Here is a 25,354-nt window from a genome sequence, read left to right as displayed (position 1 = left end):
AGATGTTAACAGTTAGTTAATAAAACAAAATGCTATCCACTTGTCTCCTACATCCCATACAGTTAATAAAGTTGGCTCGGTGGTATCGCAGAAGAGAACAGTGGTCTTGCCTTTTAAAAGAACCCAACACAACGCGTCAGTCGGTACTTGAAAGTTAAGGGATGATTACAGGGATGGACAAAAAGCCAATTCCGTCCTTGCTTGGTCCATTCTTTATAAAAAAAACTTCGTCCTCCGTCCCAAAACGTGGCGCCCGTCAGTTCAGGAAAAAGGGTGAGCAATTCCGATCCTCGAGGGCCGGTATCCTGCATGTTTTCTATGTCACCCTGCTGCAAGCCACCTGATTCAATGATCAGGATCGTTATCCAGCTTTTGCAGACCTTGCTGATTATATGATCATTTGAACCAGGTGTGTTGCAGCAGGGAGAGATGGAAGACGGGCAGGACACCGGCCCTCCAGGACTGGAATTGCCCACCCCTGGTCCAGGACGGACCATTCTGTCTCTGGGATTGAATGCCCATCTCTGATTAAGGCTATCAGCTGCATCCTGGTCCATACCGAACAAGTAGACCGTTTGAAGATGTGGTCTCAGGTCAACTTTTGTACAGTTCTGCTTATGTGATAACTAGACGTACAACACAAACCAGTGTTGAAAGTGATGCAAAAATCACAGCCAAAGCAAACATTTCATTTGTTGGAACCACTTTTGTCCCTCTCCGTCTTACATTTGAGAAATGTTTCATGACACACAATACACAGTCCAATCAGGTTTTGAGTTGCTTTTGACTATGCTTTTTACTGCGTGGCCTTTAGTCTGATGATGAAATTTTCAGTGTGAAACACTAAGTAAACAGGGCCAAATATCACTTAGTTTTTTATTTTACTTTAAATTAACCCAGACCATAGAGCGTTGTGTAAATGGCCTCCAAAGAGAGAGAGTTCACCAGATCAAGGTATAGGCTTACTTCAAACAGATGGTCCGTGATTTTCTTCAAGGAATAAAAATGAAAAATACAGAAGGTTAAAGGGGAACAAAGGAGAGCATTCAGCCTGTGTGAAAAAAAAAAAAAATCTAGGAACAGGCTTCATAGCGATGACAAAATACATCTTCCACTAAAATACGCATTAAGAATGCTCAAATAAGTCAAGGATGGTGGACTAAAATGGTTGAGATGGCGTGGAATATAAATGAAAGGTTCAATGGTCCATTGTGCTCGTTTCGTGATGATAAGTCATGGGGAGGGAGGGGGTCAGACCACGCCTTGAAGTTCAATGAGAAAAGGTGTCATCCTGTTGTCAACTGTGTTTATGGACAAGCATGTTAATAGTGACCACACACACACACACACACACACACACACACACACCCACACACACACGCGCACGCTCATACACAAACTTACACACTATAACGCGGCGTGTCACTGTAGCAGTTTCTATCATTGCCTCGAGGTTAAAGCAGATAAGAGAGGATTAGCATTCGTTACTGCAGAATGTGTTGATATCCAACACGAAAACGCACACACACACACCACGTTCATTACTGTACTACAATGCTGAGCGCACAAGTACAAGGGCCGTAGCAGTAATAGAGCTTGTAATCCTTTTGTAAAAAAAAAAAAAAAAAAAAAAAAAAACGCTGTAGAGCTGCAAAATCCTCACAGTGAAGCACTGAGTAGAGATGGTGAGGAACAGCTAATAACAGCAGAAAATCATCTCATCTTCAGAAACATAAAAATTTAATTTGCTGACTATGCAATAAATTCACACCAAATGGCCACAATATTAGGTACACTTTCACAATTTAATGAAATCCAGGACAGTGAGACCATCGGCTTACGATGGTCTGACGTGAGAGGAGGAGAATTGGACTAGTGAGGTACGACTTTTTGGTTCCTTGGCACCAGGGGCGGAGCCACAACGTGGCGAATGGGTGGGCCTGGAAAAATCAGGGTGGGCCCGAATATTTCTCTCACTGAGCACAATCCTCCTGTCCCGACACATCGTATATTCAAATAAAATGACAAACTGAATATGAAGTTCAGATCTTCCTTAGACAACCACAATTATGCTATTGTTAATATTCAATAAAATAAAAACACAACAAGGTGCAAGTTAAAAAAAAAAATATATATATATATATATATTTTTTCATGAATCTCACTGGGTGGGCAGTCTGTCAATCTGGGTGGGCCTGTGCACACCCAGGCCCACCCAAACCTCCGCCCCTGCTTGGCACACGAAGGCACACCATCCATTATTAGATGGTTTTACATTTATGACCTTCAAGTGTTTTTATGACAAATATTTGCTCAAAGTATGATTTTACTACACACACACACAGACACGGTCACTGAGAGGGAACCGATCCCACGCTGCTCGCACACAACTCAGGCATGTGTACCGCTACACCATCAGTGACCCCATTATTTTAATAATCCAGTAATCTGTTAATTATTTTTCCATTAATTGATGAATAGCGGCACGGTGGTCGACTGGTTAGCACGTTCGGCTCACAGTTCAGAGGTAGTGGGTTCGATCCCGGCCCCGGCCTCCCAGTGTGGTGTTTGCATGTGCCCCGCCTACTTCCCGAAGACTGCTGGGATAATTGATTAATCCGATTTTTTTTTTCTGAACAAGCAGTATATTAGGATTCAGTTACTGCTTTGATCTGTAACACTGCCCACAGGCTGGTCTGTAGTTGTCGTTTTTTGTCATTACACTTGTAAAACCTCTCACCGTAGAAATTGTAGTATTTTACTGGCAGCAGTTATCCAATAAAGTACTGTAATTTTCTACACTATCTTACTATATCTGTAATTTACAGTATGATACTGTAAATTTAGATCCAGTTAATTACTGTATTTTTGATTACAATATTTTACTGGATCACTGCTGCCAGTGAACTACTGTAATTTATGATGATACAGTAAAATACTTTTTTTAAATACAATCTGTATTTTGACTATATTATTTTATTTTTTATTCAAATTTACTCTTTTTTAATTCAGAATTTCAAAATAAAAGCCACATTATGATTTTTTTGGTTTGTTTTTCCCATGTAATTGCTAAATTTTTAGACCGATTATCTATCTTTAAACCGTTCATCTTATCCTTATCGCAACTCCCCCGCCCCCAAATTTCACAAGCCCAGAATTTTTTTATTTATTTTTTTAATCCTCCTGTAATTTCTACATATTTTTTGACCAATTCAAACCATTCCAACTCCACCACCATCACGATCATTGACAATAAAGACAAAAGACAACGTATTAGTTCTTTTTCAACTTTTCTTGTTATAATGTCAATGACAATGGTTAACATACAGGGCCAATGTTTCAAGAAAAAAACATTGCGGGAACCCTTCATACTTATCACATATCACTGTGCCTGCTAACAGTAAGAAAAACAAGAACCACAATGTGTCGATGATAACTTTGCTTCCCCTCTCTGGATTGATGTTGGTGTAGCATCTAGAAAAACAAAGTAAAACAAAAGCAAAATCAGCCTTTCAGGTGACAACTGTGAATTGAGTGGCAATGAGGTTAACAAGCATGCGGTTTCAGCCCAAAGTGACTGTTAGACAATTAGCTGCACAATCACACCACTTTTTGTATTTCATAATATGAAAAGTGCAGAACATCACACAACAAAAAAATATTTGGGCGTTGTTTTTTTTCTCTACACTTTGGCTTCTAGGAACCACCTTGTTGCTGGGGGAACTTCAGAAATATGCAAGCCACAGGGAAAAATACAAATACTTGCTCGCTATTGTATAACAAGGTTCGAAGGCACCAACATTTTAATTTCCACACATTAGGTAAAAAAAAATATACAACTTACATCAATTCCAGACTCCTAGTGGACAGGTGGTAGACTTCGAGGTGCAGGTGTCACTGTCCGTTCTGCCTGGCGAAAAGGGTATTTCGCGGAGAAGAAAAAATGGCTGCTGTTCTATATGTTTTCCCTCTCTTTTCTGGCATACTTCCGATGACGCAACACGGTTTACAGGAAAGTTTAAAAGTGCTGTATTTTATTTTTTGCCCCCCACGGCGCATTGTATTTTACAGTAATATACAGAATTATAAATTACAGTAAACTACTGTGTGAAATTTTACAGTAAAGGCTGCCAGTTTTACAGCAAAGTTTTACAGTGCAGCAATGAATGGCATTGATCAACATATGCGGATCACGTACTTTTTCCCGGAAATCGTCCGGTCACGATCAGTGGCCAATCGATCGGAGCACCACTGGTCTCTATACATCTTTTATCCGTACACACGCGACAGAGTGAGAAGGCCTGCACCTTCTGGCTGCAAGCTCATCCTCACCAGTGTGCATTGATCAAAGTTGGCTTGTGACACTTGAACATAGGGATGGGGGTGGCGGAGGGGGGTGGAGGATTGGGGGGGCGCAGTGTAAGCAGGGTCATCACCTTCCAATAATAGAATTGTCTGTGATGTGGTCAGAGTATTAAAAAAAAAAAGAGAGCAAACAGTCCAAAAATGTGCTTTCGTGTGTTAACACAGCAAGGCAGCAGTGATGAGGGTCGTCACGGCAACAGAACACAACCCAGCTGCTGTATCTGTCACGATGGCTGCTCCTAACGCCGCCGTAATCCTCTTAAAGTCTGTTGACAAATCACAGCGTCCAACCGAGACACGCGCTCTAACAATAAAAGGGATATTATACACATTCTTCAATTTCACGCGCGCGCTCAACAGGCGACACGCACCGCGTTATTACGTGCCCGCCATCCATCTCATTCTTTTTCCCCCCTCTCCCATCTGTCCATCAGCGTCGGTGTTACAACATTAAATGTGTGTGTAGCCGTCCATCACTGCTTCACGTCCACTCTTTCCGCTCTGTCTATAATCTGCGCATTGACACCAGCCACCCTCTGTCAGACTTCATGTCGCTATGATTCAATCACACAGGCAATCAGCAAATTGGCTTCTCCGGGGCAACTACTGTACTTGCTCAACTAGAGGCCTCCGCTCAGTTGACGACACGTCTCAATTAGTCGACGGGTGCATTGTCTACTTAAACAAGTAAATGCCAAATCAAATAAATGATTCCTTTTTTTTTTGCCTCCAGGAAAAAGGTGAAACCACTTGATGGCTGTAGTCACATTTTTCACCAGGGAGCACAGTTGTTTCCATGATTGATGTGTGAGCTAATTGGCAAATGACATCACAGCAGTGTAACGTCATAGCATCAGTACAGCGTTGAATTCAAAGAAAACTTTGCAAACCACTCCTGTTTATTTTTCTGTTTGTTTGTTTTACACATAAAGACAACATTTTTGTCATCAAATCAGAGATTATAACTCTTCTTGATCTTTAGACAAAACAAACCATGAAAACTGGATTAAAAGAGAAACAAATCATGTAAAGGAGATATTGTGCATTTTCTTTGCAAATTAAAATAGTTCCCAGGTGTCCCGGACTGCATTTGCAAGTGCCCAATTACGATTGCCTTTCCATGTAAATTTCAAGTGACACATGTCCATTATGGCTGTGTTCAAGCTGACATAACACTAAACTGCATGCATAGATGCCAAAATTGCATGATAACGAAACGACATGTGACAATTCAGAAGTAAACCGTAATAAATAAGTAATACAAATATTACACATTATATGTGGTGACTCTTGCCCCCTCACTGATTTAAATGAGGGTGACCTCCACATTATTATTATTTTACTTATTGGATGACACACCTACCATTGCTTATTTATATTATATTTGACCACATTCCGAGTGGCCCCTTGATCAATTTAAATAATAATAATTTATTATTATTATTATAAATGTATTTACATATTTTTAGGAACCCCCGCCCATTTAAAAAAAACATCCCTAAACATCCAAATTCGGGGCGGTTGGGGCAATGGTATGCCGGAAAAAACAGGACAAATCCAAAATATAAAAAAAATGTTGAAAAGAAATATGCAAGGGTCGACTATGGTTTTAAGTTGTAGTATCACAAATCACCACTAGATGGCATGCATGTCTTTGTGGCATTTTAACTGGGTATTATACTGCCCGACACTACAACGTGAGTTGGCCTAATGATTTTTGGGCAGATTTGGAATGACATGCAATAGTACCTCAATAATATTACAATTGTGAGTGAGTTGATTTTTGTGAAAAAATGTACAAACTGAGTTCTTGCACTTAATATTGGTTTCTTGCTCAACAGTTTTGTGCTGTCTTTGAATGGAAATATTTATGCGAGAGAGCCTTTTGTTTTAGGGAAAAAAATTACAGTACGGTGGTTTATTGTTTGCTTCAAATCATTTGTTGTTGTTTAGGATAGTGGATCTTTTATACATGCATTGAAAAATGTATTATCAAAAATAAAATATATTAAGGGCACATATTTTGTCTGGTTAGGAAGTCCTATGTGGCCCCCCGAGTAGAACTGATGAAAAATTGTGGCCCCCTCCAGAATTTAATAAAAATAATGCATCAGATTTCTACGGAACTTTTCTGGACAATCGGACACCCAAAGCGATCACAATGGATACGTTATTCATGCAGTCATGCATTCACACTCTGGTGGTGGTACACTATGTATGTAGGCTGAGGGAAACATGGCTGCCAGTGTGCACCTACGGCACCACCTTCCACCACCAAACATTTATACCGAGCCATACATCATTGTGAGTGGCACTGGAGGCAAAGTGGATGAAGTATTTTGCCCAAGGTCACAATGACACATGACTCAGACTGAGCGGGATTCGAACAGTAGACCTTCCTTCCGGTTACAGGACGACCCACTCTTACCTTTGATCCAAGTTGCCCTTCCCTGGTTTACTCTTTCACTGTAGTGTAGATCCACATCCACAGCAGGTGGTTTTTGATGTTTTAATTTGTATTGTTTAGGAAAACATGGGTATGTATACATTACCAAATGGTATATTTCAGTGACGTCAAGCTCCCATTTGCGGCGTATATGGATGATTAATGTACTGTAGCTCACGGCTGGCTTTAGTTTCTGTAGCTTGCTTGGGATGTACTCGTATTGGCAGATATCTGAAAAGTGTCAGATTTCAATCAACATTTGGAAGAGGATTGATTACGATCTGAAGACATTTCAGTTCATACGTTTTTTGTTTTTGTTTAGTTTTTTTCCATTTACTTTATACTGCCATGACGCTGATCCCAATTGTGCCACTTGAAAGCAAAAAAAAAATCGTCATTGTGTCACTTGAACCACGCAGTGTAAACCCAGCCATTGCCATGACGACAAGGGGTGGCTACTAGTTGAGCCTCTAATCTAAAAAAGCAAATGCCAACTCCAAAAGCCCACTCAAACCCCGTAAAGACAGTGTTGATTGTATTTTCACTCATGGAGGCAGAATCTCATCACCAAGCTGCTGACACATTACACGGGCATGTCAACACATAATATAATAAATAATAATTTTGCATGTGATAGGTGGGCAGACACTCCAGAGACCCAGCTGTTTTATTCATACACATCAACGATTCATTTTCTAGGCTGCTTGTCCTCATTAGGCATATAAACAAATAATCATTCACATACACATTTAAACCAATGGAGAATTTTGTCTTCAATTAACCAAAGAAACCTCTCGATTGTGAGCTGTGCTGCCGTTTTCCATAAAGAAAATAAGAAAGATCAGCATGATCAAGCAGACACAAACCTCAACAGACATCACAGTAAAGCTCAAACTTGGACACGACTCATCTTACTTTCTCAGGGCATTGAATTAATCGCAACTCGAAATTTCTGGTCGTCTTGGAAGACGTTTCGCCTTTCATCCGAGCAGGCCTCGTCAGGACAACTCGAGCCTCATCTTTCTGTAACTTTGTAAAAGCACTTCAGCCACATCACCGTTCAGGAAAGCACATCCATCATATGCGACGGATAAAAACGTACACAGGAAACAATTAGTTTTGTCTCCAGCTGTACTGCATTATTGATAAGAGTCAGGAATTAAATGGCATGCAAATAGAAGCTGCTAATGCGGGGCAATGACACAATGCATTCCCGTTGTAACACCAAGTAATAGTTTTATGTCAACCAAGCAATGGACAGGAGGTCTGGCCATGCCTATATGCAAGCATTTTTACAAAGAAAGGCTTCCTCTCAAGAAAGACACTCCCTTCAAAATAAATGCCTAGTACGCTTTAGTTCAGTACATTAATGACCCAATTTGAGGAAATACATGTTGGTAACGATTGCCCATGAAGATTTGCAGTTTGCTGCTGATTCAAATCACATTATTTTTTCACCCTTCTTCGATGTCATTCTGTCTTTATTTGGCTTTTGTTTCAATTGTCATGAAGTATCAGAATAGCTTAATCAGTTCTACTTTTGACATCTACTGCAATGTGAATAGTAATAGAAACACAACGAGGCTGTGAATCCAGGAACATCAAAGGGAAGTCAAGTCAAACATTTTCTTAACAGCAAGATAGTCTATGTCCCCCCACTCGTCTTAACACACTTAATATTGCGTTTGAATATGAATCATGCTGCAAAATCAACCCGTTTTGATCCATCGAAGGAGGCGGCCATTTTGCCATTTGCTCTCAACTGAAAATGACATCACAGATTGTCACAGCTCACCTGTTTTCTGGGTTTGATCATGTGATGTTCACAAGCTGACAAGACAAAACGTCCGCCCTCTAAGATGGACAAAAATGGGGGGGGGGGGGGGGGGTTCTAGTTCATATTCTTCAAACACAATAGTTATGGTCTTACCGTTTAGAGTTGTGAGTACATAGTACGTATTATTGTAAAGAAAATGTTTGAGTTGACGTCCGCTTTAAGATCACTTTTTTAAATCAATAAATAAACACAATGCGACAGAATGATAATAATTTTCAGGTGTGACCTCTGCCGAGTGAATGAAAACGCTATGTAATCTCACAGGCTTAATGCGCTGTCGAGAGAAAAAGGCAAGACAATAAAAGGAGCGCTGAAAGCAGAAAAAAAAAAAAAAGAACACTCCACCTCGGTCTCAAAGGATCAATACTGGACAGAGACAGAGTGCTGATAAACACTTAAGTTTCTGTTAATTAGCACTAATAATCTCTTTTTTCCCTTCCTCCTGCTCACATCCTCCAATGTCCTTTCCTTCTTTGGACTTTCTTTTTCGTGTATTCATTCCAACCTGATGGTTAGGAGAGACAAAGCAAGCAAAGGGGAGGTACATGAGTTCTTTTCATAAGGCTGATAAATCTCCCACTCCTATGTTGTTTGTGGCTGACGGCTCCACAGATGAGATTTAATGAAGCTCTCATCCAACTCTGATTATTTTCTAATTAAAAGAGCATGAGTGATGGCGACACGAGCTCGTTGATGACTGCTGGTTAATAACAGCGTGTTCAAAACAACGAGTGACAGGCGCGCAAACACAAGCCTAATTCGTTTGAGCAATCGGCTAAGGTTGTTTGTCGGGAAGGAAAGATTGAGCAAATCTATCTCAAGGGGTAGATCCAAATAAGTAAATATAAATAAACAAATATGTCTGGTGTAGATTTGATTAGCAGCAGAAACAGTGCCACAGTCACATGACTCAGTCGCCCTGCCAATGAATAAGATCTCTTTATATAACAACTGGGAGGGTGAGACTTGTTGATGAATGTTACACTTTTGTCTTGTTTCATAATTTGAAATACATTTACATATTTCATGCTCTTCCTGTAATATTCTAAGAGACCAAATATGTTGCCAAAGTACCGGCTACTAGGAAAGTAGGAATTGGTGTCAAGTATGTTGAAGTGATACATCTCAACTAAGAGTAACATCCTTGTGTGTCAGGAAGGAGCTACGTTTTGTCTGGGTTGTTAACATTTATTTTTGTTTTAGGGTAGCGCTGTAAGATGTGGTTGAAATAACATTGAAATGTTTTGGGATAATTTGGGATATATATTTATGGTTTTACTATATAGTCTATGCCAGGGGTCGACAACCCGCGTGCAGCTCTTTCATCCTCATGTTTACGGCTCTGCGTGGCTTGGGAAAATAACTTATAAGTGTCCGATTGAAGTGCATGATATTTTGTCTCAAAAAAGTGCATCATATCTTCTTAGTAAGTCGACGTTTTTGGCCACTTTCATATGTGGTCTTAGATTGGATACCTATCGTATTTTTTTTTGCAACGCGATCGCAGTCTGAACCTCCAGGTTGCATACATCCGACATTGACGTCAGGAGCCCAAAATGCACTCCGCGCGGGCGGAGGCATCAGTGCTGACAGCGACTCTGCAGTTGTTTTGAGTAACAGTATTGACTATATTTGACTTTAATTGAATAAAGTGTACATTTATGGTGATAGTAGTAATTCAGTCACGGCTCGATCGGCTCATTTTTTACGCGCGGTTTTGACGTGACGTCACCTTTAGTGACGTCTCGATGAAATGAGATCGAAAAAAGCCTCACCTCATCATTTCCCCCCAAATACTATATTTCTAGTTCTACCTCTGACCGAATCGCTCCACTGTCGAAATGCCCCGACACGCTGCACCACATAAACACTACGTCGTGAGTGACAGTGACGCCGTCACTTCTTCTGCGCATATACATATATACACATATACATATATACACACATCTTCATTTTACATCAAAAAGTGTTTGCGGCGCTCAGTGTTTTCGGTAACCGGATCGAAATGGCTCTTTCAGTGTAACAGGTTGCCGACCCCTGGTATAAGCAATTATAAAACTTTTTAGGGTGAATGTCATCTACTCAGTTCAGTGTACAATATTACTTTGCAGAGTTTAGACTTCAACCAAGGCCTAAATTGTTTGGGTCCAACCGTTTTTTAGTTATCAGGCTAAATCCTGTTTCATAGAGGCTGAAGAATGCGGATAAACAGTAAGTGATGGAAAGCCTTGAGAATTTCACCTTCGCTACCTTAATCTTGATTCTATTCCAAAAATGTACAAGAGCGAGGGTTGACAATGTAAGTATTGCATGATACTGTGTCAAGAGCATGAGGGTTTGTTCCGCGTGGGAGTTCATCGTGAGGCTTTTTCTAACAATGAGGGATAGTGAATACCGCTGCTGATGGTAAGGAAGGGTATTACATCTCATGCACAGACAGTACTTAATGGTCGGCGTCGCTTTCTGTCACTGTCGTTATTTTCATCATTTTTTTCCAGTGCTCGGCCCGACGCCACAGAGGGTAAGCGTCGTTCACAGTTAGCCGACGTCAGATTGGTCTATCTCGGCCTTAAGACTTCTCCATAGCACAGACTGTACAGTATATTGCTGCTCCGTATAAATCAGATACAGACTGGAACCGGGTAGGCTGATGTAGCCATGGCAACCAATACAAAACTTTTTTCATTTTTTTTTTTTTTCATTTTAGGGGTTAAACAATTCCAAAACACATAGAATATGTTGTGTGTGAGATTTCAGACCAATTACATTCTTGGCAAGAACGGAATATAGAGTGCCAGGAATGACTTGCCATTTTCCTCTTGAGGTCATGCTCTTTATTTGGCAGCAGTACACTCCTACACTGAGTTCAGTGCTCACTTCTATCGACAAAAGTCTTAGGACACAGCTCTTTTTCAATCAATGAATCCATTAGCACTTGGACTAGACTTCTTAATCTTAATTCCAAAACATTTTGAGCAATTATATGCTTCCAAAATTGTGGCAACACTTTGAGAAAGGGCCCTGTGATTGAGTGGCCATCAGTCCAGGGTGTAATCTGCCTTTTTGCTCCATTTTACCCACAATCCTAAACAGGATAAGCATATCCTATAGAATTTTGCCTTTGGAATCGCTGACGGAAACCCGTTTAAAATCAGAGGCGGACTGGCCTATAGGCGGGTACTATGTCCCCCCCCCGAAAAAAAAGGCGTATGACGGACGACTGAACGGTGGCCACGATGCAGACGGATGACGAAAAACGGACGCTCAATTTTTCGTAAAATGCCCAGCTCTATTTCCACGTACCAACAATCGAGTCTAATTTGAGCATTTCTCCCTCCCTTAGAATCCAAGTCAGCTAAGGCTTGATTATCAAATCTCTCTGAAAGATTATCCTGAGTGATTATCCAGCGGTGTGGGGCGTGTTAAAAGTGTTTTATTCCAACCTCAACTCTTCAAAAACAGGGTTGACAACCTGAAAATGCTAAACCTGTTAAACCTACTTTATACAATGGCAAATCCTTTTGTGTGGTCAACACAGAGTTCATGAAAAATGACCAAGAGTTAGTTTTCAGATTTTTTCAACCACTACTATTTCTTCTTCTTTGTCTTTTTAGCAGTCTGGATGCCCTTTGCCACTCTGCTTTTTGAGGTGTCTCACTATTCAAAAAGTGATTATGTTGTTAAAAATCACTGTGTGTACCCCACTTTAGCTGAGTTTGATGTGGAAGAAGTCCATCAAATACTGTATCTTTAGGAGGAAGTGAAGTGGAAAGTGTGATATAGTAGCTGCAAGCGTCAACCATATTTTCTTGCATTTTCACTTGCTGTATGTCGAGTACACATCAATACGTGTGTGAACCTGCAATAGTTTGTGTGTTTATGTGTCGCAGAACTGAAAGCAAATGAGTGCACTGCGGCCAGATTCCGCAGGATCAAATAAAGAGCAAAGGGTCAGTGACATTTAAATGGAAGATGAGACGACGTGAACACAAGCAGACAGACGCACAAAGCTGTTTAGGGACAAAAAAAAAAAAAAGAAAAAAAAGAAGTAAGCAGACGGATGGCCGTCCTCAGGCGTGTTCATGTTTCGTTGCTCCCTCTCCATCTGCCTTCCCGCCTCTGCCCCATTATGTCTTATTTGTCTGCAGTCTCATTTAAAGGTTTGTTTAAATCTGAGACACTCCCGCAGAATTACAAAGAATAGGACGGTGAGGTAAAGGGTGTCAAGAAGGGTTTAGGAATGAGACAGACAAACGATAACTGATTGGATATTCTGTTCACAACTACAGCAGTGGCAGCGGCGGGACATCACGACTCGGTGCTCAGACATGCTGATGTCACCGCTCCAATGCCTCGATACAACACTTGAGTGATACATTTGAGTAGTAGTCACAATCAACATGTTGTCCGGATTAAAAAAGGTGACCCAAGACAATCACAAAGTTCCTTTTGAACGCCCTTGTGCGTATTTTGGCTCTGATGTTGTTGTGCCATGTCTCCGTGGTGATGTGGCATCTTTTAAGATGGATGTGTGCGCATGCTGAGGCAGCGTGCCTGCAGATGGATTTAAAAACAGTGGCCAAGCCTCTCTGAGGACATACAGACATTTAGAGGAGAACTTTCAAGGGAGATTGGGAGGGGCGCTTGGCCATGAATCGAGTGAGACAACGTTGATAGCGGCTGTCTGCTCTCTGCTTGTTTCATGGTTGTGAGCTAATAAAAGCCTCCTTTCGTAATGTCTTGTGTGGGCTAAGAACTGAAGGATCAAATAGGAGGGATCCTGTTCAGCTAGGCCCACAAATGTGTAGTTTAAAAATGGATTTGGATAGCATTAGACGTTGTTTAGACAGTCGCTCATACATAGATGCATACATTTAAACAACTCCACAACTCATTGATACTTAAAGTCATTCTTAAGCATCTTGATTTAGATAACATCTGGTTTCCTTTTCAAATGGTGGATCCTTCCAAGTTTGCATTTGAAGGATGATGATGTCATGACTTCACGGAGGATGTTCCAATTCAAAGATTCTAACAAATTGAATATGGCGGGACATGGATTGGAACATCTAATGCCAGATACGTTAACATTTGTGGGGCCTTAAAAATATGAGTAGTGCTAGGATCTGGCCATATATTGTAGCATCATGGTACAAGGGTAACATACCAAGTGTTGTGAAACAAAGAAAAAGGTCATTGATGTTTATCACGTCTGACTTTAGTTCTTACCAGTCCATGGTGTAGCCTGTCTCTTGCCCGTCTCCGTAGCCTGGCAAGCCACGCCCACAAAGAACGTGGGTCTGGAAATTAAGCCCTTCACCGCACTGGGCCTCGGTTAAAAATGAACCATCCAATCAAATTCGCTTACTTGCTGTGACCTATACTTCGTGAGCAACGTCACTCTTCGTAGGTCCATCCTCAAAATTCAAAATAATACACAGCAGAGACGATGGTTTGTTTCATGTTTTTCCTTGTGTTCCTTTGTCTGTCTCTCGTTAAGTTATTGAGTCCACCTGCACTTGTCATCCCCGGTCCCTTGTGTTAGCCAACCAGCTCCCTCCTACCCTCTGTGTCTTCTTCAGGTGTTCCTCGTTGTAGTGTCAACTTGTCTGTATTTAGTTCCCTGCTTTCTTTCAGTCCTTGTCAGTTCGTTGTCATTTGTCTGTTGTCAAAGTCAACTCCAGTCCTGTCCTGGTGTTTGTTTTGTTTTCCTTTTGATCTTTATTGTGCCTTGTTGGCCTTTTTGTTTTCTTTTATTTGAATACTTTAGACTGCACTTCAATTTTTCCTCCTGTCTCCCTGACACGACAGCCTTGTTTAAACTCGTGGGCTTGCATAGTATTCTTAACGTATTCTTGAAAAAATATGTTTGGGTTGACTTCCCCTTTAAGTAACTTTCAGTCGACAGAAGTGAGAAAATAGCCGCCCCCGGAGATGGCTAAAAAAGGGGTGGATTTTGCTGCTCAACTCGTATTCCACAAACACACTATTAATCAGAATGTTGTGTTTCAACTAGTGGGCCTGCTGGAAAAATATTATTGAAAAAAATGTGTTTGGGTTGATTTCCCATTTAAATCTGTATTTCTGAGGCTACCAATTCACTGCTACCCTGAATCGAATAAGCACTTGGATGGATGGTACTTTTAATGATCTTAACCTTGTATTGTGACACAAGGAAAACACTAGAAAATCGCCGGAAGGCTAGACCATCCCTTAGTAAAGGTTGCTTCTGAAGACGTTTTTGAATGTTTTAAACCCTGAATTGGGCAATAGTTGGGAAATGTGAAGACTGTAGTTATGGAGGAAGCTGGCATGGCATCACAAAGCATGCCATATGAGACACACAGGTGTTTCAGTTTTTTTCTGAGCAAATGATGGCAAAAATGTTGCTCTAAAATTCATTGTACATTAAATCAATGTCAAAAGAGACATTTGGACAAGAGCCTTCTGTCTTCAATAAGGTGAATGTTAAGCAAAGCGTCACTCCCGAGACACACAATCAACTTTTGAGGATCACATGACATGGATTACTGCAATTTTACATAGAAACAAAAGGCAATTTCCCCAACAGCAAGATGACAGCTACTCGTTTACGTAAAGTACTCAATTGTTGAACTTCCTCCATAGGACACTCGAGAATAGCTACTCCAATTAGAGCTCAGAAGCACACGGATTTATATGATAATGAATCTGAACATGTCATTATTAGACACTAAACTGCAAAATGGCTAATGAGAATTAGTTAGCTTTGCTAGCATTCAAGCGAAGCAAACCCGCTACAACACAGCAGACTTAGCATTAGTTTAGTTAAAATTGCTGTGTCACAAACATTTTCACTGCAAATGTTACTTGACGTGATCTGCAAAAACAGTCCAATGTTTAATGCATGTTCAACAACATCCACAGCATTTACTTTGCAAACTCAATGGACCTCGTAAGGAAATGTGGTCATCTGCAAAGGTGTCCGAGGAAAATTACCATGCAACTGAATAAAGGGACAACGATGTAACACAAAATAAAATTACCAAAGCAAATGTGTATAATAGCATGCATACCCAAAGCCATTGACTATAGGCAAACGACTTTAGCTACAGAGTCCATCTCGAGCTCATTAAAATTTAATAGGGTTCTTTTCTCTTTGACATAGACAAACAAGCCTTGAAAAGTTGTTAGCTGGTTAAAGGAGAAAAGTGTGCACCCATTTTACCTAAGCCACCATGGCCATTCTTTAAAAAACAACGGTGTTCTTGCACTGGCACGGAAGTGGGCCTCAAGGCCAAATTGCCCATTGCCTGTACTTCATCACTCTATGATGTTTGGCTGGAGTGCAAAAAATATATATAATAAGAATAATAATGATATGCTGCAAAGTAATGTCGAGTATGCGGCCGACAGATTAACAGAAGCAGATGAGAGGAGAATGAAGAAGGAGAGCAGATTAAAGAAACTAGAGTACGTCTTCATTTCAAAGAGGTCTTATCCCATGTGCAGGATCTACTCAAGCATTCGCCCACACACACAAACGGGTGACTGAGAGGTTTGAATGTGTCGATGAAGGATCCTGTCCTCACAGCATTTTCAAGGATTGTCAGAAAGTGTTACATATTACGCTGCTACTGGGTGAGGTCCATGCAATGAACGTCGGACCCCGAGACTGTACGGAGTTACCTTAAAGTAAGTTAATCTCACAGAACTAAACTGTGTGTGTTTTACCTTTTATGCTTATTTTCTGAAAAAAAAAGTATGGTAAGAGAAGGAGAACACAAGATGAGAAAATGAAAATGCCCTGTATGTTACAATGAAGTATGACTGATATTCCAATACCCTGGGGTTGACCATGTACTTTTGGGTGTTGGTTATATGAAGTAAATCATTTTATTCTGGTAGCTGTCCACTTCCTGTTTTAGTTCAGTTTCCATTGATTTGATAGCACTCTCATTCAGAGCTTCTATCAAGCATCTTTTTGCGAGCAAAAAGCTTTGATTCGTATAATTTGTGACTGGTGTTGTGCGTTTCAGTCCAATTGTTTGTGTTGTTTGCAATGCATCAATCCATTTTCTAAACTGGAGCCTATCCTGGCCAACTTTGGGCAAGAGGCAGAGTACACCTAGGACTGGTTGCCAATCAATCAAAGGGCAGCTATATAAGTGTTTGGAATTAAGTGTGTTTTTATCGATTCATAATTGACTGGTTAACTTATGGGCAACATTTGCCCCACAGTAAAGCGATTCAGGTTACAGTCTCCATGTCAACGCCTCTGTTTGGAAGTTGCATGTTCCGGGTACTCCGGATTCCTCCCACATTCCACAAAAATGCACAAAGACTCTAAATTCATATATTCATCCATTGGTGTGAATAAGACTGTGAATATCTGTAGTGAGCCCTGCCTCTCACCCTAAACCCAGTGGGATAGGCTCACCATTTGTTATTTGTTTCGACAAATCCTTCTAAATTAAAGGATATTGGGTCTAAAACTGCACATCTTCCTCGCACACCACTCCATGCCTGGATATGTGTTATGAGTCCATGTGCAGATAAAGCAGATGTATCAAACTGTCAGGGAGGCATGCTGTGGAATGCCCTGGCACTGAGAGCAGGGTCTGTTTTCATCATCTAAGCAGGCCCCGGCAGCCTCCATTTGTCCAGTCCTGTCTTACCTGTACCTACCGAACCCTGCACAGGCATCCCAGCAACCGGGCAGGCACCATTTATAATAATAATGATAGTAATACAGAGGCCAGCTGAAGCAGAAACAGGCTCAGCTTTAAGCCAAGGTAAGCTACGGTTGGTTTGACGGACTTCCAGCTCGGCTCTCCGGTTACGCGGCTTGCCAATCAGATAGGAGCCAAATTACACGGTGCTCACTGCTAAATAGAACACTGGAATTTGGATGCACTGCGCCCACTTGAGCCTCATGGCACTGAAGCACTTGTATGCATGCCGGGATAAAGCGATGATGTCACCAGGGGATGCACCACCTCCTCACTTAACCCTTTACCTTGTCTCCAATGGAGGGTCTAAGATAGCTGCGGTTAAGTAACTTAAACCAGTCTTTTTTTTTTAGAGAGAGTTTTGGATATATTTTATCTTCTTTAAAAAGCAAACCACGTTCTTGGGATGTGACATATGGATCCCCTAAGGATGGGACCAGCTTCACACACAGCACTTTTAGTCAAGATTGGAGGTTTTGGGGCTGTGTTATGAGAGATTCCTGTCTGGTGGCAAATCATCAAAATTTACCGCTAAGTTTGGCCCACACCTTATGATAGAAAGTAACACCCTGCACAATTAAGTGCCATCAGTCTGGCTTGTATGTTATCTCAATTGAGATTTGGCTGAATTCCTTTGGGGGAGTTTGTTTAGGTACAAATGGACAAAATCTGTGGAAAACAGTACTATGGTATGTCAATTTCCACAAGGATACGTTTGCAAAATTTGATGAGCTTTGAAGCATGTCAAAGTCTCCCTAAAAGGTGATTTAGTAATATAAAACGAAGCGATTTCTATAAGATCTGCAGCTAGGTAAGCACAGCCCGTCTGTCTGATTTACCCGGTTCAGATTTGGTGATCATTGGGTGTATTCCTAAATAGTTCATTCATGTATGATCCCTGGAAATTGACAAAATCCAAAATAACTACGATTGAGTTTACATTTTGTGCGTACCATTGAGTGTGTCCTGTCATGATGAATATACATGGGTTTTGAGTCATTCAGACACACTGTTTGCAGGTAAAGTTTGGTGAGTTTCTGAGTATGTGATTTAGTAATAAGAAACACCACAATTTCCATGTGGTCTTCACAACTCAGGGGAACTGTAGTAAAAAGCCCCAAAACGGTGTTTCTCTATTTTCTTTAGCACGTATCTTCATTAGGGTTGTTCTAGAGTTGGAGCCCATACCAGCCGACTCTGGGTGAGAGGTGGGGTACATCATAAACTGGTTATCAGTCAATAGCCAGGTTTACGTGGAGACTTTTTCCCATTCCAACTGAAATCATTCTGACTGAAGATTCTTGGTCAACTATTTATACATGACGTGATCTATTATGATCTGCCCTTTTTTAAGCGCCACTCCATGAATCAGTACAGCAGTTTTATAGCCGTGTGACACATGATGATCAAAATACTCATCAATCATTTATCAAGATGGAGCTCATTTGTCTATGTCGAACAGTAGTTGTGCCTATTTTAACACTTTTACTAAAGCAGCACCTTGATAAAATTAAGTTAAAATTAGTTTTTTTTAAAGTTCTCTTGTCGATCCAGACGTGCTCTGGTAGCATGTATTGTGTAAACAACGACGTCACTGCGTATATAAATGAGTAAATAGTGGACCAGGCAACGCCAGAGATAGATATGGTATGTAAAGAATAATTTTTTAAGTCAATTTGGGAATGTGCAATGAATGTCAGCATTGTATGGACAAACAACATAATTTTCGGGAGGAATAAACAAGTACAGTTGATTGACGAGTACATTAAATAGATAGATAATACATAAAAGTAATACATTGTTGAGTAAGAGATAAAGAATACACACACGGCCTTACATTTATAAGAAGTTCGAACAGATATGCATATTTTTTTACTGTACAGGCAGCCGATATACTACACTTTAGTTTTAAATATTGCAAAATAAATAAATAAATTATTGACATTATTTTTCTCTTTTATGAAGAGTAAGTGGACAATGGTGTGAAACAAATGTTCTGCTGACCTGATTAAAGGTGAGCTCTTTTTGAGCCTCAACAATGACATGTCTTGCCCGGCTTTTTACTCTGCAGTAGTCAAAGATGTTTCTGCCAAGGGAGCTATTCGCCTTTGGCAACACAGTAAAATTCTGATTGGATGACAATACAACCTTCTAAATTATAGATTAATACATATATTATATATATTAATTGCAATTTAATTAATTGAACTGCCTGACCCAAAACAGCTAACCCACAAATAGTCATATAATATGACATTATGAATATTCACTAACTAATAGCAATTCTCGTTTAGAAAATTCGAGAGCCCAATTCATGGGCCTCAGCGGTGGAAGGCAAGTGACACACTAGCTGCTAGCCCGGCCACAAGCTGCTAGCCCCACCAGCTACTAGCACCTCCACTTGCTATCACCATCACTTTCTGCTTGCACTACCACTAGCTGCAAGCCTAACCACCAGTTGCTAATACCACCACTCCAATTGGCTAGACCACCAGCGGCGACCAGGACCAGGCCTCGACTGGTGAAGCCATCAACAAAAATTTAGTACGACTCTCACAGGACTATTCACACTGTCACGATTCCCAACAGGAAAAAGGTCCCCGTTCCCCTGCTTTACATGAAAGCACATTTACACAACCTGTCCAGCTCATTCATTGAGTGTTCATGACTATGCTTTCTGCTGAATTTTCCCTCCCCTCATCTGAGGGCAGTGAGAAAGTGGAGCTGCGCAGTGGGAGTGTGTTGTCTCAGTGCCAGGGCAAAAAATAGAGTCAATTGCAGAGCTTTCCGAGAACACCCCACTATGCTGTGTGACCTCAAAATGAAACACACACTCTTACATATAGTCCTGAACATAAACGACACAGTGTGCGCTGCCCTCGTTCTTCTCCCCTCCTTCTCTCACAGTCTCCCCGCTGTTGTGACAGAAAAGTTCAGGCAAGTCCCGTCTAGAGACCCCATTGTTTTGGAATCTCTCACTCGCAAACACAGATGTTGATGTGATGACCGCCTTGATATCCACTTTCATAAGAACACACAATCAAACACGCTCTCCTATTTACACTTCCTGACTATATGACCACAACATCAGGTGGCTTTGTTTTAATGTCGTCGCAGCGTTACAATTACACTATGCCTTAAGTAATTGCATCAAATAATATTTACCCATCCATTTTCTATAACCCTTATCCTGTTGAGGGTCACGAGTAAGCTGGATCCTATTTGGCTGACTTTGACCAAGAAACAGGGTACCCTTGGATCCTTTGCTGGTCAAGTATGGAGCTCATACTAGTTGACTTCAGGCGACAACACAATCCCCGGGGATGACATACGAACTCCACATCCAGTGACTGAGGCAGAAGTGCTAACTTGTATTCCACCATGCTGCCCAAATTTCTACAAATAACAAAGAATCATCTTTGTTTACAACATTGGTAAAACGCTACACTTTAATGCATGGGAAAGACTGTTTAAGTGCCTTGGTAGATGCCGCTTTGGTCAGCAGCAAAGTTGTTCAGAGCTCACCAGTTGACTTTTGTCCGTGTGTCAACAAAAGCGTTCATAAATGGAGGTGAGGAGGACGTTTGGGGTGAGGCGCTTATTTGTTTCAAGTGGGTGACGCACACAGTGATTGAGACACAGTATCTATTTTAGTGGAGGCCATCACTCTCAGCTACACTTCTCTAAGAGCAAGTAACAGAATAGATGAAAGTTCAATGTTCTCACAAACAGGAGCAGAACTTTCTGACCTAACATGCTCACATCACAAACGCTACTGACTCAAACAAGCTTTAGATTCCAATGGAAGCACTCCTCAGTTGCCTGCAGCATGAGACAAAACAGCGGCCAAAGGGAGCAACTTCAGCCACAGATAACATATAATCCAATTGTAGGAAGGAAACTCCATATCTGTATCGCTAAAAAGGTCGCCTGGAAAACTAATCAAAGTGTTTCTGGGTTGACCGTTTTTTCTGTAATGTGCATTTGATAGTGGAATCTGTCGCAACTTCATTTGAACATCTGTGCTTGTAAATGACAAAAGCAGGGTATAGACTTACTCACTTTTTAAAATGTGAAAGAACCACACAAGTGAGAAGGAACAAATTGCCATGTGTGTTCATACTGCTTTTCTAGTGTGTAGTGAACTGTAGTGATGAACAACACACCACAGTCATCCAAATTGCTGGAAAATACAAAGACGAAGAAAGACTAGTAGTCAAAGAAGAAATAACAGAAGCTCGGCTAACTGCTATCTTATATGGTAATGACAGTGTGGTTTCAAACTTTTCTCCTTGTCATTTTTATCCTGGTGAATTCCTTGTGACACACAAACGCAGCACAACTAGCTGCTACTGTATTTGTGCCCTGAGCGGGTTGACATCACAACCATTTTACAAGCAGATCTGGGAGAAGAAAAATCACTCTTAACCACACCACAAGATAATTGCTCAGGAGTATCTTTTAGAGACATCTGAGAATTGGTGCCTTTTGATTTTGATAAAATGGGTTGAAAAAGTTCAAATTCAACCCAATTATCAGTATGTTGCTGTTTCAATGTCCGATGACGGTGACTTGGTGGATGTCTGTGTTTGTCGATAAAAAGGCAGAATTGTGGATAGAGCTCTTGTGTTGGATCTCATTAGACTCCGTGGATTGAACTGTCAAGGGGACAACACATAATGTCCAACTTCAGACAAACCACTTGATAAAGTACCAAAGTATCACAAAGTTATGAATCACCAAAGCATTGGCGTGACTATGATTCCAACGCAAATAAAACAACCACAGACAATTGTAGTCTCTATTGGGAGCTGTAAAAAAACATGACAAAAAACAACAGCAAAGAGGGCAGTGATGAATGGCGCAGTGATGAGTTGTTTGTCACACTCACCTTGAGCGAGTCAAAACAGGCGATGACTCGGCCGTTTTCCACTTGGCAGCTCTTGGCCGGGTGGGCGAATTTGCACTCATTGTCTGGCCTCGAGCACGTCCCCCTCTGGAACTCCCGACACACCTCCAAAGTCAGCCACTTTGTATCCCGGATCGGCGTCACATTCACCGCCATTTTGGAGCAGGAGTGACAGCAGTTGCAGAAGCAGCCGAGGGGGGCAGATGAAGAAGAATGTATATCCAGCAAATGCAAATATAAGCACGCCTGTGTGTTGCTAATGAGGATGAATAAGTCAATGACATGGGGACATGGGAAAAGGTGGGCTCGAAAAGTCTTTGTTGGGATTTGAGCCAAGGGAGGCCTCTTGAGGCTCTACCACCTGTAGCCCATCCTCAGGGCGTGCTTGCCTCAAACAGGAAGCCTTTAGCGGTCATATATCGGCTCGCTCCTCGGCTCGACTGTCAGACGAGAGAATGGTAAAACATTATTGATCGCGTTTGCCCATGATGGGAAGAAGCAGGGGGAGGAGGGAAAGGGTGTGGTGGAGAAGACAACGAGAGCGCCGATCTTATTCCCGCTCACAGCAGCAGATTGGATCTGTTCGTTCTCAGCATCAGGCTTTATCTGCACAGGAGGGAAGCAAGCAGGGAGGGAGGGGCCCAACTTTAGCGAATCAGTGGCGCAGTGGATGGCGTTGGCTGCCCTGCGAGGCAGCGCTGATGACTCTGGCAGGGTTCAGCAGAGTGCAAGAGCCACAGGCGGGAGAGTAAGAAGGCACTTCTCTCTGTGGAGATGGAGGGAATCGTGTCAGTGGGGCAACACAGAAACAGAAGCTTAGATATTCACACCCATTTAGAGTCAGTCACTCCAAACCAATTTTTTGTCGTGTTTCTTACTTATTCTCTTTGCCTACAAACTGATTTCTGTTCCTATAGATGTGATGTATCCAGAATATAATCGTAAGTCTGAACATGTCTTAACACAGTAGTGAACTCATGATTAGTAGGGATGCACGATAACTGTTGGACAGATAACTGTCGGACCGATATTGGGAAGAAAATTTGATATGAGCATTCCATCCCCAGGGACGGGATGGTCCATCCTGGATGGACACCCATTTTGCAGACGAAAGGACAGAGGATGAGAAGTCTTTGAATTAAATGTGAATTTGAATTTGTGAAATTCCAAAAAATGTGAACATTTGTGAAAGTGAATTTCAGCCTCTAGAGGATTAATCTCACTAGTGTATTTTATGAAAGCAGACTGTGTGTTACCTGTGTGTTTAATCTAAATAAGATATTTTCAATCACATAAGTCATCAATCAGTTCAAATCAGAAATGTAATCTCATTTAATCACCGGAATGGCAGCCTACTCCCACCATGCTAACTGCTATCTAGCCTTGAGGTCAATGTCAGGCAAAGGCAATGCCACTGTATGTAGCTAATAGGCCAGGCTGTCTAGTATGCCAAGCTGTCAATGATTCCAGATCATTAAAAGAAGCATTTTTGATGTTATTTCCGCTTTTGTTCCCCACACACAGTTAGGCAGTGAGATGTTCGAATTGAGAGGGCTCGTAGTTGTTTATGAGTAGTGTAAGAAAGTCATTTTGTCATTGTGTCGTGTCTTTGCTGCTGCGTCCAAAATTTCTCTACACTCCGTCAACTTTTTAGCCCTTATCTTATACAGTATACCTGAACATATCTTATATTAACTGATTAGCGGTACCAAGAACAAAACAAACAGAGCTGGGCATTTTTCTAAAATTTCCCAGTCCATTTATCGCCTTCCGCCTGCAACCGCCGTCTGTCTATCTGCCTTTTTGTCCGGCCAGAACAAAAAGTAATTGCCTATAGGCCGGTCCGCCTATTATTTTCAACTTCCGTTTGATTTTCCATCTACAAACTTCGGTCAACTTCCACTCGCACCAAAAAAACGAACACGAGTTGGTCTACTAGTCTTTCCATTTTTAAGACTAGCTTGTGGGCTATGCTAGCTATGTACTATATGATGTAGGGCTGCTGGATTAAGCGATTTTGAACCGAAACAGAATTTTCTGGATAAAACGATGTTATAAACGTTCAAATCGGCACATTTGATTTTGTTATTTTTGGTGTATCTAAGCCACCGTAGTTTCCTCTGCATTTCCGCTTCCTCCTACGAGCGCGCAGTCCGAAAACAACAACAACAATAGCATCCATGGCTACCTACCGGCGATTCTGCTACCTTTGCTCAGGCAAGTGAGAGTTTACTTAATAAATCGGGCAAAATTACATCTGTAGTGTAGTGTGTGCCCCGCATTTTCAATACAACTCGTGAGCAATTAACTCAACGTCTGAAAGGCGTTCCTTTTTTTCTCCTCTACAACGGACCTTTGGTGCAGCCGGACTATGCATCCGTATTTTATTGGGGGGCCGTTTTGCACTAATCATTGATTTATGTTTAAGTAAGACCAGGGAGAAAGGTGGAAGACTAGTCACTAGCTGGTTGCCAAAATGACTTGCGGATGGACTGTTTGGTTTACAGACTCATGTTGATAATTTCGTTTCAGATGGTATATGCACTTTCTTCTTTCATTATTGGTTTAATTAAGAACAGATCTGAAATCTATTGTGTAAGTAAAATAATGTGAATCCCAATGGATTGTTCTGTGTGTATTAAGTTAAATTGACTGGCATTTTGAGTTCAAAGAAAGAAGAATTAAGTTTAAATAAAAGACATTCAAAATACTTCATTTTTCATTATTTTTTTTATTTTACATAGAAATCGTAATCGTAAAATCGGGATTGAGAGACAATAATCGGGATTTTCTTATTAGGCAAAATCGAACAGCCCTAATATGACGACTTCCAAATCCATTCATCCATCCATTTCTTGAGCTGGAGCCTATGCCAGATGACTTTATGGGTTAGAGGTGGGGCACAGTCAATCGCATATCACTTATAGACAAGCATTCACACGCACGTTTACACCTATGGGCAATTTAGAGTCTGCAGTGAACCTAACATTCATGTTTTTCAAATTTGGGAGGAAGCACTTAAACAAAACCCACGCAAGCAAAGACTGGAAGGCCAGAGCAGAACGTCAAACCCAGAACCTCAGAAC

At 41.2% G+C, this 25,354-nt stretch overlaps 1 protein-coding gene across 5 annotated transcripts in view; it reads right to left on the bottom strand.

Moving 5' to 3' along the window:
- Positions 1-25,354, bottom strand: part of LOC147145104 (muscleblind-like protein 1) — a 98,467-nt gene that overhangs the window by 37,621 nt on the left and 35,492 nt on the right. For all 5 annotated transcript variants that reach the window (XM_086035741.1, XM_086035740.1, XM_086035742.1 and 2 more), the window contains exon 2: positions 22,251-23,034. In XM_086035741.1, coding sequence (XP_085891867.1) covers positions 22,251-22,424 — 174 coding nt within the window. In that variant the 5' untranslated portion in view covers positions 22,425-23,034. The remainder of the gene's footprint in view (positions 1-22,250; positions 23,035-25,354) is intronic.

This window comes from Filicampus tigris, chromosome 7 (genome assembly GCF_054856515.1).
Source record: "Filicampus tigris isolate MCC_2025a chromosome 7, RoL_Ftig_1.0, whole genome shotgun sequence".
Lineage (NCBI taxonomy): Eukaryota > Metazoa > Chordata > Actinopteri > Syngnathiformes > Syngnathidae > Filicampus > Filicampus tigris.
The sequence above is the reverse complement of the archived record's forward strand: the minus strand, read 5'-3'. Positions and strand labels throughout refer to the sequence as shown.